The 14765-nt window shown below is 40.9% G+C and overlaps 1 protein-coding gene across 1 annotated transcript in view; it reads left to right on the top strand.

Moving 5' to 3' along the window:
- Nucleotides 1–14765, top strand: part of LOC136678361 (ubiquitin carboxyl-terminal hydrolase 45-like) — a 48770-nt gene that overhangs the window by 11561 nt on the left and 22444 nt on the right. The window contains exon 6 of the mRNA XM_066656397.1: nt 14198–14346. Coding sequence (XP_066512494.1) covers nt 14198–14346 — 149 coding nt within the window. The remainder of the gene's footprint in view (nt 1–14197; nt 14347–14765) is intronic.

The following is a 14765-nucleotide window of genomic DNA, read 5'->3' as shown; positions in this document are numbered from 1 at the left end:
TAGATGTAGGGGGTAGGTTTAGATGCTGGTGAAGCGTGTATAGATAGATGTAGGGGGTAGGTTTAGATGCTGGTGAAGCGTGTATAGATAGATGTAGGTTGTAGGTTTAGATGCTGGTGAAGCGTGTATAGATAGATGTAGGGGGTAGGTTTAGATGCTGGTGAAGCGTGTATAGATAGATGTAGGGGGTAGGTTTAGATGCTGGTGAAGCGTGTATAGATAGATGTAGGGGGTAGGTTTAGATGCTGGTGAAGCGTGTATAGATAGATGTAGGGGGTAGGTTTAGATGCTGGTGAAGGGTGTATAGATAGATGTAGGGGGTAGGTTTAGATGCTGGTGAAGCGTGTATAGATAGATGTAGGGGGTAGGTTTAGATGCTGGTGAAGTGTGTATAGATAGATGTAGGTCGTAGGTTTAGATGCTGGTGAAGCGTGTAGGGATAGATGTAGGGGGTAGGATTAGATGCTGGTGAAGCGTGTATAGATAGATGTAGGGGGTAGGTTTAGATGCTGGTGAAGCGTGTATAGATAGATGCGGGGGGGAGGTTTAGATGCTGGTGAAGCTTGTATAGATAGATGTAGGTCGTAGGTTTAGATGCTGGTGAAGCGTGTATAGATAGATATAGGTCGTAGGTTTAAATGCTGGTGAAGCGTGTATAGATAGATGTAGGGGGTAGGTTTAGATGCTGGTGAAGGGTGTATAGATAGATGTAGGGGGTAGGTTTAGATGCTGGTGAAGCGTGTATGGATAGATGTAGGGGGTAGGTTTAGATGCTGGTGAAGCGTGTATAGATAGATGTAGGGGGTAGGTTTAGATGCTGGTGAAGCGTGTATAGATAGATGTAGGGGGTAGGTTTAGATGCTGGTGAAGCGTGTATAGATAGATGTAGGGAGTATATTTAGATGCTGGTGAAGCGTGTATAGATAGATGTAGGGGGTAGGTTTAGATGCTGGTGAAGCGTGTATAGACAGATGTAGGGGGTAGGTTTAGATGCTGGTGAAGCGTGTATAGATAGATGTAGGGGGTAGGTTTAGATGCTGGTGAAGTGTGTATAGATAGATGTAGGTCGTAGATTTAGATTTTGGTGAAGCGTGTATAGATAGATGTAGGGGGTAGGTTTAGAAGCTGGTGAAGCGTGTATAGATAGATGTAAGGGGTAGGTTTAGATGCTGGTGAAGCGTGTATAGATAGATGTAGGGGGTAGGTTTAAATGCTGGTGAAGCGTGTATAGATAGATGTAGGGGGTAGGTTTAGATGCTGGTGAAGCGTGTATGGATAGATGTAGGAGGTAGGTTTAGATGCTGGTGAAGCGTGTATAGATAGATGTAGGGGGTAGGTTTAGATGCTGGTGAAGCGTGTATAGATAGATGTAGGGGGTAGATTTAGATGCTGGTGAAGCGTGTATAGATAGATGTAGGGGGTAGGTTTAGATGCTGGTGAAGCGTGTATGGATAGATGTAGGAGGTAGGTTTAGATGCTGGTGAAGCGTGTATAGATAGATGTAGGGGGTAGGTTTAGATGCTGGTGAAGCGTGTATAGATAGATGTAGGGGGTAGATTTAGATGCTGGTGAAGCGTGTATAGATAGATGTAGGGGGTAGGTTTAGATGCTGGTGAAGCGTGTATAGATAGATGTAGGGGGTAGGTTTAGATGCTGGTGAAGTGTGTATAGATAGATGTAGGTTGTAGATTTAGATGTTGGTGAAGCGTTTATAGATAGATGTAGGGGGTAGGTTTAGATGCTGGTGAAGCGTGTATAGATAGATGTAGGTTGTAGGTTTAGATGCTGGTGAAGCGTGTATAGATAGATGTAGGGGGTAGGTTTAAATGCTGGTGAAGCGTGTATAGATAGATGTAGGGGGTAGGTTTAGATGCTGGTGAAGCGTGTATAGATAGATGTAGGGGGTAGGTTTAGATGCTGGTGAAGCGTGTATAGATAGATGTAGGGGGTAGGTTTAGATGCTGGTGAAGCGTGTATAGATAGATGGAGGGGGTAGGTTTAGATGCTGGTGAAGCGTGTGTAGATAGATGTAGGGGGTAGGTTTAGATGCTGGTGAAGCGTGTATAGATAGATGTAGGTTGTAGGTTTAGATGCTGGTGAAGCGTGTATAGATAGATGTAGGGGGTAGGTTTAAATGCTGGTGAAGCGTGTATAGATAGATGTAGGGGGTAGGTTTAGATGCTGGTGAAGCGTGTATAGATAGATGTAGGGGGTAGGTTTAGATGCTGGTGAAGCGTGTATAGATAGATGTAGGGGGTAGGTTTAGATGCTGGTGAAGCGTGTATAGATAGATGGAGGGGGTAGGTTTAGATGCTGGTGAAGCGTGTGTAGATAGATGTAGGGGGTAGGTTTAGATGCTGGTGAAGCGTGTGTAGATAGATGTAGGGGGTAGGTTTAGATGCTGGTGAAGCGTGTATAGATAGATGTAGGGGGTAGGTTTAGATGCTGGTGAAGCGTGTGTAGATAGATGTAGGGGGTAGGTTTAGATGCTGGTGAAGCGTGTGTAGATAGATGTAGGGGGTAGGTTTAGATGCTGGTGAAGCGTGTGTAGATAGATGTAGGGGGTAGGTTTAGATGCTGGTGAAGGGTGTATAGATAGATGTAGGGGGTAGGTTTAGATGCTGGTGAAGCGTGTATAGATAGATGTAGGGGGTAGGTTTAGATGCTGGTGAAGGGTGTATAGATAGATGTAGGTCGTAGGTTTAGATGCTGGTGAAGCGTGTATAGATAGATGTAGGTCGTAGGTTTAGATGCTGGTGAAGCGTGTGTAGATAGATGTAGGGGGTAGGTTTAGATGCTGGTGAAGCGTGTATAGATAGATGTAGGGGGTAGGTTTACGGGACCTGTGACCAATGACCTACACTGACCCCTACGAGGGGCCCTTCTTCTCAGACAGCTCCTACTTTTTTAAAAGCAGCAGTGTCCAGATCCAGACGAGCAGCTAAAGAGGAGAGAGGAGCCCTCATCTTCTGGTGACCTGGCGGTGGTTTATTTGTTTATTTGTTTATTTATTTCTTTCCTCTGAAGACCATGTGCTAGCTGGTGGTCAGGCTGGTGGTGTTGGGGCAGAGAGGGCCAAACTGGCCCGGCCACCTCCAACCTGCATCCATTCCCTCCGCTTCTTTAAATTACCTGCCTCCTTTCTTCCCTGGACATTATTCCCGTCGGTTGGACTAAAAAGGAGCGGGCGGCCATTGTTGCAGTGGAATAGGCAGCTAGCTTGTGTGAGAAGAGCTGGTGAAATTGCATTTTTGCTCGAAGGCCAGGGTGTTCTCTCTCTCTCTCTCTCTCTCTCTCTCTCTCTCTCTCTCTCTCTCTCTCTCTCTCTCTCTCTTCCCTAAGGCTGCTGTTGTATTATCTTTCTCCCATAGACCCCTTTGGCACAAAAGAGCCCCGGCAAGAATTTTTTCCAGAGCCATAATAGTTTTGTACAACAACAGCGGCAGAGAAGAAAGAAAATCTATTAACTGTCCTCTCTCACCAACAAGGCCTTCAGCTCGAGTACCTGAGGCCCTCTGTGAGGAGACTTGACCTCAGTGAGCCAGACTCGCGCTTCAAACACAGCTGGCAGGCCTTTGTTTGAGGAAATTAAAATGTTTTTTCTCTCTCTCTCTCTCTTTCGCTTTTTCCCCTCCCCTCAATAGGCATCAGACCTGGCTCCCACAGCATTTCCCTCATTATTTTCCGCCATTGATTTGCCATACTTCCTCCTGAAGCTCTGTAAATGCTGGTTCATATTATCCCCAGCAGCAGGGTTAAAGACTGTGCTGATTTGTGACGCTCTGATTCTCAGAGCTGGAGTGGCAACTTTTTTACCTGCGGATGCACTGAGGTCTTCAACCGGGGCTCATCAGGGTCGTGGTTGCAATAAAAGCAGCGAAGAGCCTTGGTTCTGTTAATTAATAACAGCTCAGCAAAAGGGAAAAGCACTGGTTTGATGCTCTCCCAGTTTATCATTAATAATCACAAGTCTGAATTTTTTAGTGGTCAATAGTAAGTTAATAATTTAGAAATGCTTACAGAATAAAAAAAAGCAGACTGAGCCTTACATACATTATCCATAACATTTAAAGTCACCTCCTTGTTTTTGTGCTTAGTGTCTGTTTTATCAGCTCCACAGAAAATGTACCAGCTCCCCCAGAAAACTATTTCCATATCAAATGCTGTTGGTGTTTATTTAGTTATTTATTGTTTTTCTAATTATATTTCCTTAAGTACAACATAAAAAATTTGGATCTGACCTCAGTCCGAACAAAGCTCCAGAAATGAATTGAAAGAATGAATTGGATTAATGTGGTGGGGTGCTTCTTTATTTACTTTTTAAACTAAATAACATGTAGTTATAGCTAATGCAGTCAATATAGATCTCACACCTTCAGCCAGAGAAGTGTGGACTCAGTCTTTGTGTCTTGTGTCTGCCGCACTGAATATGGAGGAGAGAAAGAAGAGCAAGGAAGTATCAAAGTGGGAACCGGAATTGTCGAAAAACGTTGACAGTCTCAAGGCTACATTTGCAGAGGTCTTAAAGCAACACTAGGCAGTGTATTTACTGTAAAATTACAGCTTTAAAAATGATTATGATGTTTCACTGTTCTGTTGTAGGGCGAAAAGAACCTCTGTCATTGCGACTCTGCTGCATTATGTAACTTTTGGATGCGAGCAGAAAACCTTTAATTAAAATTAAAATAATAAAATTTCATGTTAATGTGCTTTAGTAAGTGGTTTCTGGGCTGTTCATTAATTCAAATCTCTGGCTAAGTATTTTATTTAAGAACTCTTTGTATTTATGGTGAAGATAACCCCCATCACTTTTTAAATTTCTCTTTACAGAGATATGGGACCCCCCCTCCCCAGCCCTTGATGATGATGATAATAATAATAATAATAATAATTAGGAATAATAATATTTAGGAATATGCATTAATAAGGCTGAATGTTTTGGGGGGAAATCATTGCTATTTTTAAATAATTCTTTACGTTTATTTAAGTTTAATAACTAAGTCCATATCTGTTGTTTTAAAAATGATGGTGGTATAAGGCTTTAAAGCTGACTGTGCTGTAACGCAGGGCTGGCTATTCGTGATTGTGATGTCATAGCAGGTTAGTTAGCAGATTCTAATTGGTCCAAGCTCTGACTTGAGTACAATGTCATAATCTAAAGCTAGTTGGCTGTAAATACATTTGTGGCTATGTCAATTTTAATATATATTTGAATTAAAATGACATGATTTAAAGCACTTGTACTGGATGATGATGTTCTGAAATGGCGGTCACTGATGTCAGTGTTAGTACTGTGTGCATGTTGCTGCTTATGTAGGCCAGCAACGTGTGTGTGTGTGTTTGTGTGTGGAATAAAGACGTTGGCCTCAGATGGCTGAGAAGCATGGTTTTTCATGCCCTATGGTTATAACAAATTAACAAATTAATAAGACATTTGGTGTTGCTCGTCCTTCCTCATGAGTGACTCACGATCTTCAGCTTGACGAGAGCCAACCTTCAAAATAAATAAATAAATAAATACATTTTAAAAAGCAGTCCATTGTATCTTCGCTCTGATTTCCACTCGTTTGCGTTTTTATAGATCAGTGGTGACCAACATTTTTTAAACCTGGATCTCGAGAACCTGCTGCGTTACAGGCTTTAGGACAAGGGCTTCACAAACTGATTACATATATTTTCTGAACTCTTTCATTTATGGTTTGGTTCTGATGTTTTTGGTATGATTCTGTATTATATTTGAAAGACATTATTTACAAGAACAATGAAACTTACAATAAGGGCTTGACGATACGGGCAAAATGTTTATCACGATATATTTCTACATTTCTGTCGATATGATATAATTCTGATATTGGTGTAAACAATATAGAAGCCACAGAAAAATTGTGGACATCACCTTCAAACATAAACATCTTGGCTTTGTCAGTAATAATATTTTTAAACAAACTTGAGTTAACTGAATGTAAAGAAATGACAGTGACCCTTAATGAACGTCAGTCAGTGACAGAAGCTGTTTACTGAAATATTGAAAACGTGATTAAATCTTTTCAGCTGAATACATGGCACAGAGACTACGTCTAATTTATATTTCATTGTAAAATCTTTTTATCTGCATTAATTTGGGACAAACACAAGCTATTTTTTTTAAAATTGGTTGAATATGTAACAAGGAATACACCACTAGAGGTGTTCAAGAATGACTCAGAGTTAATTTTGTGCCATTGACTTGCTCTGAAAGATAGCGATGTTTATTCCTCTTACTGTGAAGTAAAATTTTTGAAAACTCTGTTTCACTTCACGTGTTTCTAAATGTCGGTACCTAACTCGGCGAGAGCCAAGTCTCTGGGAGCCAAGTTGGTGACCTCAGAGCTGTAGATGCTAAGGAATGTAAATCATTTTTTTTGTGTGCCAGCACTCTTGTCGCTCTGGGGACATTGTCCACATATTTTCGGCTGCTGGCACTCGGTGGCTGGGTGCGGAGAGCCAGGTGGTGGAGCTGAGCCTGGCCTCGCTGAGTGCGGACGTTTCCCTGCTCCCAGAGCTGCGGGGAGAGGAAAAATCTGCTTTTCCATATGCTTGTGTTGGCCCGGCCCTCCCCCTCTCCAACCCATCCCTGGCAGATGGCTCCCTCAGCGCTGTTTACCTTGAGCATCCGTCCCAGATGCGGCATGTGTCCATGGGCGTTGCGGCTCTGCCCTAATATTAGATGGTCAAAAGTATTGAGACACCTGCTTGCCCAGTGGTTGTGTCCATGTGAAGATGCACCTATTGTCTCTGTCAGGTGCAATAACAGGTGGGACTTTGGACCTGAGCCTAAGTTCACCATGCTCTGTACTGGCATCAGTTAGAGGGGTTTAAATCCCCAGCCCTGGGATTGAGTCATGAAACACTGGACCTCTCGGGTTAGAGGATTTGATGGCATTCAGCCTCGAGAACATTAGAAAATCAGGTGCTTAATTTAGTGCCACGATCTGCACAGCTTTTTAAGGCTCAAATACAGATCACTGTGCTCTGAGCCCTAATCTGTGCCCCTGAAACCAGCTAATTTTTCTTTATAAGAACAGCTGTATGTGTGTATGTGTCCTGTGTCACATCCCTGTTCTTTTGTGTTCTTGAGGGATTTTTATTGATCGCTGTTGTGCGTCTACACTTTTTTTTGCGTTCGCTGTTAGTTTACGGACATATGGACTCTCTCCCGGATGACCATGTGGCTGCAGACTGGCTTCCAGATGTTTCTGTGTTAGATCCAGATGCTTTTGGCTCCACTAGGGAAGAGCAACACTCCAGTTGATCGCTTTGAAGCCTGATTAACCTCCGCGTCCCTTTTGAGGAAGCAGCGTAGGGAAGAGATCCCCTTGTGGACTGATAAAAAAGCTTTTATAGCCACTGTTAGGTAGATCACTGCTGTGAAGTGGCATTAAGTGTTTGATGAGGATTGGGATGCTGAGGGATTTACAGCCAGAGGACCATAAAATGCCTCTGTTTATCGTGAAGACTTTTAGACTGTTTGTCTAATCTATTGTTGAATGTTGGAATGTACTAGTTGTAACATATAATTGTATTTCAACATGTAAACATTCTACTCTTTTGTCTTTTAATGGTAATACATGCATTAACAAAATCACCATTTTCATTTTATAAAACAAAAAATGGAAGCATTAATACTCAACATTCATATTCACAGTTTTTAAATCATCAAAACCAAGACTCACATGTGCTTACAGTATTATCACCAAGAAGACAACAGGTTTATTTCCATTTTTTGTCATGCTTTTTCATTGGTGGAATTCGTAACTAGGGAATTCTGGGCTGATGCTGATTTCCGATATTATACATGTACATATATACAGATGCCAATATAGATAAGATGCCCCTGAGTAAAATTATGGACAAATCTAACATTTACTTGCAGAACATTTTAGCTTTTAACTTACTCTCTGCAGCCAGTAAAATGAAAGGTGTGTCCTGAGAAAATTGTTAGGAACATTTAGTTAATAACAAAATAATGGTCAAAATAAAACAATAGGTCTACACAAGGAAAGAAAATATAATAATAATAAAGTTAACTTAAAGCAAAGGATTAAACACAAAGAAAAACGACAGGACCTTTAGCAGTGTGACTGTTCCACTGTGCTTCAGCACTGCCTTTGAGCTTCTCCACACTGTCTGTACACTGACTGCATTCTTCAGTCTTTATTTTAGAACAAGAGCATTGCCAAGTTGTCTTGGTGATACCAAGTACCAGCCCAAAGCCATTATCTGCTGATACGTATGTAATGACAATATCATCATGCATTTACTCATAATGAATGCAATGAAGAACACATCTTTCTCTGCTTAACTTTTAGGTTGTTTTTGTTGAATAAACTGACAGTTGTCATTTTTAAGACCATGCAAACGTTACCATAAAAAACGAGCTGGGGTATGTTTGAATTTTGATTTACAGTCATGCGTTACACTAAAAAACACTTTAAAACCTGCACCTCATACTAGGATAGTAATACAAAATGTTTTCATTTTTTGGCAAATGTAAAACCCCCAAACAAAACCTTCACCTTTCTGGGAGTGTGTTTTTTAAAATGGCTCCATTTTGGCCAAAAATGCTCAAATGGAATGGTGAAATGCTTGGTGAGATTTCATTATGCTCTGAATCCTTTCTTTAGGACCTGTAATCCAATGAGAATCCCCTGGTTTCTGGACTCTGAAACGCTCCTCTGCGCTGTTTTTCAACTTGTTTTAAGAGCAGAAGCTTCTAAATAGGTCGAGTGGTTGGCAACTTCATGCGTCCAGCGAATCTGCAGGAGTGCGGCCCGTGGGAACTGTGGCACCTGGGGGATAGAGCAATTTACTTCTAAATCTGAGACGAGTTGACCTTGGTTCATCCCTCGATAAAGGCTACAGGGCTGAAGGGACACAGCAGAGGAGCAAGCAATGCAAGATGAGCCTGGGAAATAAAACTGTGGTGTTCAGTGTAGTGTTTCAGAACAACGCGTGCTGATCGTGAAGGACACAGATGAAGCAGATGCTTATTAAAAGAGAGGTGTACAGTGTCGTGGACACAGTTAAGTGTCTATAAATGGGACACGCTCTCCGCAGTGGGTGTCCAGTATGAGGTTGTGTTCTTCTTGTTGTCATAAATAGTGTCGCAGTGTGATGGCCGTTTTTAAAATTAGAGTGTTTATGTAGTCTACAACACCCACAGACATGAGTGAAGTTTGGGACTTGTCGGGGGAGGGTCGAGTCATCTCAGTAGGCTCAAATTACATAGCTCTGTATCTCAAATAAGTACCTGAAGGATATAAAAGAGAGAAATGCATGTGTCTAGGTTTCGAATATTTCACCCCCTCGCAACTAATTTATGCCATTTTAATAAGTTAAGCTATTTTATATTTATTCACGTATTCCATCTTTTATTTAGCAGGGACATTAAGACATTAATTATATCAAAATAAATCAGTCATCTCATTTTCATCTATTATTTCATTTCATTCTTAATGTTAATTAAATGCCATGTAATGGTTATTCAACTCTAAACATTTCTGATGAATGTAATTCAGATATTCAGATTCAGATACTTATGTTTGTGATTTAGCTCCATAATTCTGCGGATGAGGGTCAGTGGTCAGTGGTGAGGGAACAGGGCATGTGATCGGAAGGTTGCTGGTTCGATCCCCAGAGCCAGCAGGTCATGACTGAAATGCCCTTGAGCCAGGCACCTAACCCCCAGCCGCTCCCCAGGCGCCGTGGCTAGGGCCGCCCACCGCACCGGGCACTGCTCGCTGCCCCTAGTTCACTAGTGTGTGTAAATGTGTGTTTCACTGCACGGATTGGGTTAAATGCAGAGGACAGTAGCCAATAAAGTGATTCTTTTTCAAAACATTAACCAACAAACAAAACAACCAGATATGTTCTAATTCTAATATGTGCAATAAATCAGATCTGAGCCAATACCAGTCCAAACCCGGGCAGAATGACCTAGAGCCAGCGCTTCACTCATCACTGGCTCTCTGATGGTCACTTTGTGAGTCGCTCTGGATAAGAGCATCCGCTAAATGCTGTAAATGTAAATTAGCGTACATGATCCATTAAGCCACCAACCTTTTAACATTTCCCTCTCTCTTTTTTTTAAATCCTAAATCTTACCCCATTCACTGATCATTACCTTTATGAGCTTATAGCTAGAGCTCCCTCTATTCATTCACACTGACACCAGCCTCGCGATGTGGAGGCACGTATATGCACACGTTTAATATAAACTATCAATAGATGAGATTAACGTGAGCTCGTTTTACAGTAACAGTGAGGTGGAATGATAGCGAACAATATTAATAGTAATAATTTGCCCGTAGTACGGTTTGTTATACTTTAATCTTTGAGTTTCAGGAAATAATAGGTGGATAGTAAATGCAGGTGGATATTTTTGTAATGAAAGTATATTTTTAAACAAATAAAACTCATGGTAAATGTGCTTGCGTGTGAATGTGAATAGGAACACCAAGTAGGCAGCAAGAATTAATGGCATTTGACATTGATTTTAATGGGTTGCACTGGAACTAATAATTACTGCAAGGTTGGAATGCCTGGTATTTAATGGAGAAAATTATAAAATTATATTCTTCATTATTGTTAAGGCCTTGGTTTACTGGGATTTAATGATGGGTTTTAGAATCAGAGTTTGCAGTAAGCTGAGTGTGTTAATACGACCTAAACACTTAAGCATGAGCCTTTCTTATGAAATTTACTTTCTCTAGGATTGCCTGAAAATACACAGTATTTGTGGCCGTTTTATTTTTTTCCCCCTTGCCCCTCTCCATCAATTTTACACAAAGCCAAGTGTTTATTCTGTGAAAGTGACTCTGTAATCATCAGGTAGATGCTGCTTCTATACACACACACACACACACACACACACACACACACACAGAGCAGGAAGGACGAGCTGCAGAATGTGCATTTATTCTGATTAAGTGCCTTCACTATTGGCTGGTGTGTGAATAGCAGAGGCCAAAATAGTGTAAATAGCATGAGGGGGTTCTCTCTCTCTCTATTGCTCTCTCTCTCTCTCTCTCTCTCTCTCTCTCTCTCTCTCTCTCTCTCTCTCTCTCTCTCTCTCTATTGCTCTCTCTCTCTCTCTCTCTCTCTCTATTGCTCTCTCTCTCTATTGCTCTCTCTCTCTCTCTCTCTCTCTATTGCTCTCTCTCTCTATTGCTCTCTCTCTCTCTCTCTCTCTCTCTCTCTCTATTGCTCTCTCACTATTGCTCTCTCTCTCTCTATTGCGCTCTCTCTCTCTCTCTCTCTCTCTCTCTCTCTCTCTCTCTCTCTCTCTCTCTCTCTCTCTCTCTCTGCCCTGGGGTCTCTCGCTCATTTTGACCATTAAAGCTTAATGTGACGGAACACCACTTGTCGAGTGCTTCACGGAGCTAAGGGTCTGAATTAAAAACCATGAGCCGGGAGATACGTGTTTTATGCGTCTCTTTTGTTGGTTGTTCCAAGGCCTCGTCTCTGAACGCTGTGTTTACCAGGTCTAATAACAGGGTGGAGGAACAGATTAAAACCAGAGGATCAGGATGAATAAGAAAAAATAACAGCGTTGCAGACAAAAGCCCTGGAAGCTTTTAGATTATTTATTAATTATATTATTCCTTTATATTTTACGTGTCTAGGTGAATCTAGTTTTAAAGGCGGCCTGGATTAGAATCACAGAACATTTGGTACTGAAATGTATTACTTTAATGCTGTAATTACTCAGCTGTTTTAATTTTCTATTTGTAAGCGGACATACAATATGCAACATTCATCTTATAATCCATTTTTGATTTTTATTTGTCAGAATTCAATGGATTAGAAACAATAAATATCATTGTGGTGAAATTAGTAAAATACATTTCTCAGAAAACGAATATCAGTGAAGTGTAATAAATAAAGGGAGTTAAATTATATATATATAGTTATTTAATGCTGCATTTATGAAAGGCGGGGGTGGGGCTTCCCTACATATAACTTCATTTCTATAGGTATGTGAAGGTCAGTATAAAAATAAATGAATGTTGTTAGGCTGTGTACCAGGCATAAAGCGCTGAACAGACTGTATTCCATTCGCAGCACAGCCTTGAACAGACATGAGCCGAGAAGTCAAAGATGCTCTTGACACAATACAGTTCAGAAATATGAGAAACCAGAGCTGTTTCTGCCCACAGCTTTGAAAAGGGCTGTTTGGAAGACGGAACGTGGTGAGAGCTTTTAAAGAGAGCGCATTTCAGGCCCATCATACCAGTATACACCCACTTTAATCAGCTCATCATCACACGTTCTGTATCTCTTAGTCACGTTACGTCCAGAGGTCACTGCGTTCTTTCTCCGTGGCCTGGTGCCTCGTGGATAAACACAGGGTCACTTTTTTCCTTATATTTCTTTTTTGAAGCTGTGAATTCCTCCCTCGTTTGTACAAGAGCTCTCTCTGCTTTATGTAGCTAAACTCTTTTCACTTCATAGAAACACAAGAACAACTCGCCTTAACCTGTATTTTAGAAAAGGACTGCCATGTTCAAAACTAAGCATGTGTTGAATGCACCACAGAAGCCCAACTTTTATTTTTCAGCACTGTGCTCCTTCTTTCAAGAGCTCCGTAGCTTTTTAATGAATAACTCGTACTGAAATGGGAAAACATGACTTTAAATAGGTTTCAGAGATTTTGAAAAGAACCGGAAGACTAAACCTAAAGTGCATGACGTTATCACAATGTCTTCAAGGTTTAATAAGTTTCAGACACAAGCCACAGCTTATGTATGCACCGTATGTGTAGTTTTATTATTATTATATTCACAGTAATAGATTACGGTGTGAGTATATAGTGAGAATTTCTGTATTGTTTATTGAATTCTGGCCTAATATAATAATTATGATTATTTTTATAGATAGGGCTGGACGATACAGCCAAGATTTATACCACAATATTTTTCTATGATATAATTCCAATATCAAAATAAGCAACGTAAAAGCCACAGAAAAACTGCCCAGAACCAACAAGAAACATGGCATCACCATCAAACATGAACCTCTTGGCCTTGTCAATATTAATACTTTAACTTTAAAATTGAGGGCAATGAACTGGGCAGTGCCCTGTAACGACCGTCAGTCAGTGACAGATGCTGTAAATTATTTAAATGTTGAAAATGTGTAAAGATTATATAATTATTGAAACATTTTATATTGCGATATATATTGATATAGAATTATTGTCCAGCCCTGACTAATTAATATTGACTGCAAAATATATGCACCTGCCTTCAGTGAGGTAAAGAAAATATCAGTTCATCCGTTATTCTCCTTTTCGATATCACATTTTTATTACCATGTGTTGCAGCTGCAACCCCCCCCCCCCCCCATAGACATTGGTGTAGGCTCTCCTGGACTTGTGCTTTTCTCTGCAGACTTGCTGTTTTTCTCTGTCCCTTTCCCTGAGCTCTCTCACTTTCTCTCTCTCTCTCTCTCTCTCTCTCTCTCTCTCTCTCTCTCTCACCCTCCCTTCGTGGGGAGCAGCTGTGACTCACTTCTCGCTCCCAAAACATCTCGGTCCACTCCAGCTGTCGTCTCTCTCTCTCCCAGCTGCTGCCCAGCACGTTAACCCACTTCTCCTGTGTAAAAAATAAAAATCTAACAAATAAGAGAGAGATAAACAGAGCAGGCAGAGCCACTGGGACCAGGCCGAGTTCCAGTCTGGAACTAGCTGTGCTCAGCACACTCTCAGGAGACTGATATCACCATCCCTCACTCTTTAGTTCCACGTGTGTGTTTAAACCAACACACCTTATCCACTTGTGTATTCCCAAGGAACATCTGATACTTCAGAACATGGTGCTGCTCAGTAGAACTGCAGGCTACAACAGTTAGAGCTGCTTTAAACATGTCTTTATTAGTGCAATACCTACTGGTGCCATCCGTGTTTTGCCATTTTTGCCATTTGTCATTTTTTGGCATCAACACTGCCCTTAAGATTGTGTGAAAATGTCAAGATGGACAGAGCAGTAAAAGAAAAAGATCATGCTTCATTTATTTCTTCAGAAATAGTATCATGTTTTGAACTGACAGTGGCAGTGTGTTTATACAGAGCTCTTGTCTTTTTAAAAGCCCATTGTTTACTTGATTTCAAAAAATCTTTGACTTGGTGTCCCTTGTCTGTTTTCTTTTAATTCTTCAGGAACAACATCAAAACTCATCAAACTTCTAGAGGAACCAGCAGAGTACACTGACCCCCAGAGAGGGAAGAGTCTGGCCAACAGCACCTTAATCCCAGTCAAAGGCATCAATAACCTGGGGAACACCTGCTTCTTCAACGCTGTCATGCAGGTAAACACTGACTCCTCTTCAGTTCCAGGTGATAAATGTATTCATATAATCACCGCTGTAGGACAACCTCTGCTTCTTGAAGAACACCTTCAGCCCTGGTTTTTCATGCCAGTTGTGGGGTATGAACCTGTGACTTTCCAGTTCCAAGCCTGCAACCTCATAATTAGATGCCACTTAACCTTACACACTGCACCTTTAAGGAATGTGTTCTATGGTTAAGAAAGTACAATACATACTCATTATTTAAAAAGCTTTCACTTCTTAACTCACTTTTTAAAGGCTCATTAATAAGAAGCATTTTTGCTTTGTTACTTACAGCATTTTAACTTTAATAGAATGCAGTTGGACCTAATTTGAACTGTGTTATACATGTACATGTAAAGAAATAGATATTATTTATTGGAAGCAGTGCTACTAAA

Source organism: Hoplias malabaricus, chromosome Y (assembly GCF_029633855.1).
Source record: "Hoplias malabaricus isolate fHopMal1 chromosome Y, fHopMal1.hap1, whole genome shotgun sequence".
Classification (NCBI taxonomy): domain Eukaryota; kingdom Metazoa; phylum Chordata; class Actinopteri; order Characiformes; family Erythrinidae; genus Hoplias; species Hoplias malabaricus.
This window is presented reverse-complemented; position numbering and strand designations above follow the sequence as displayed.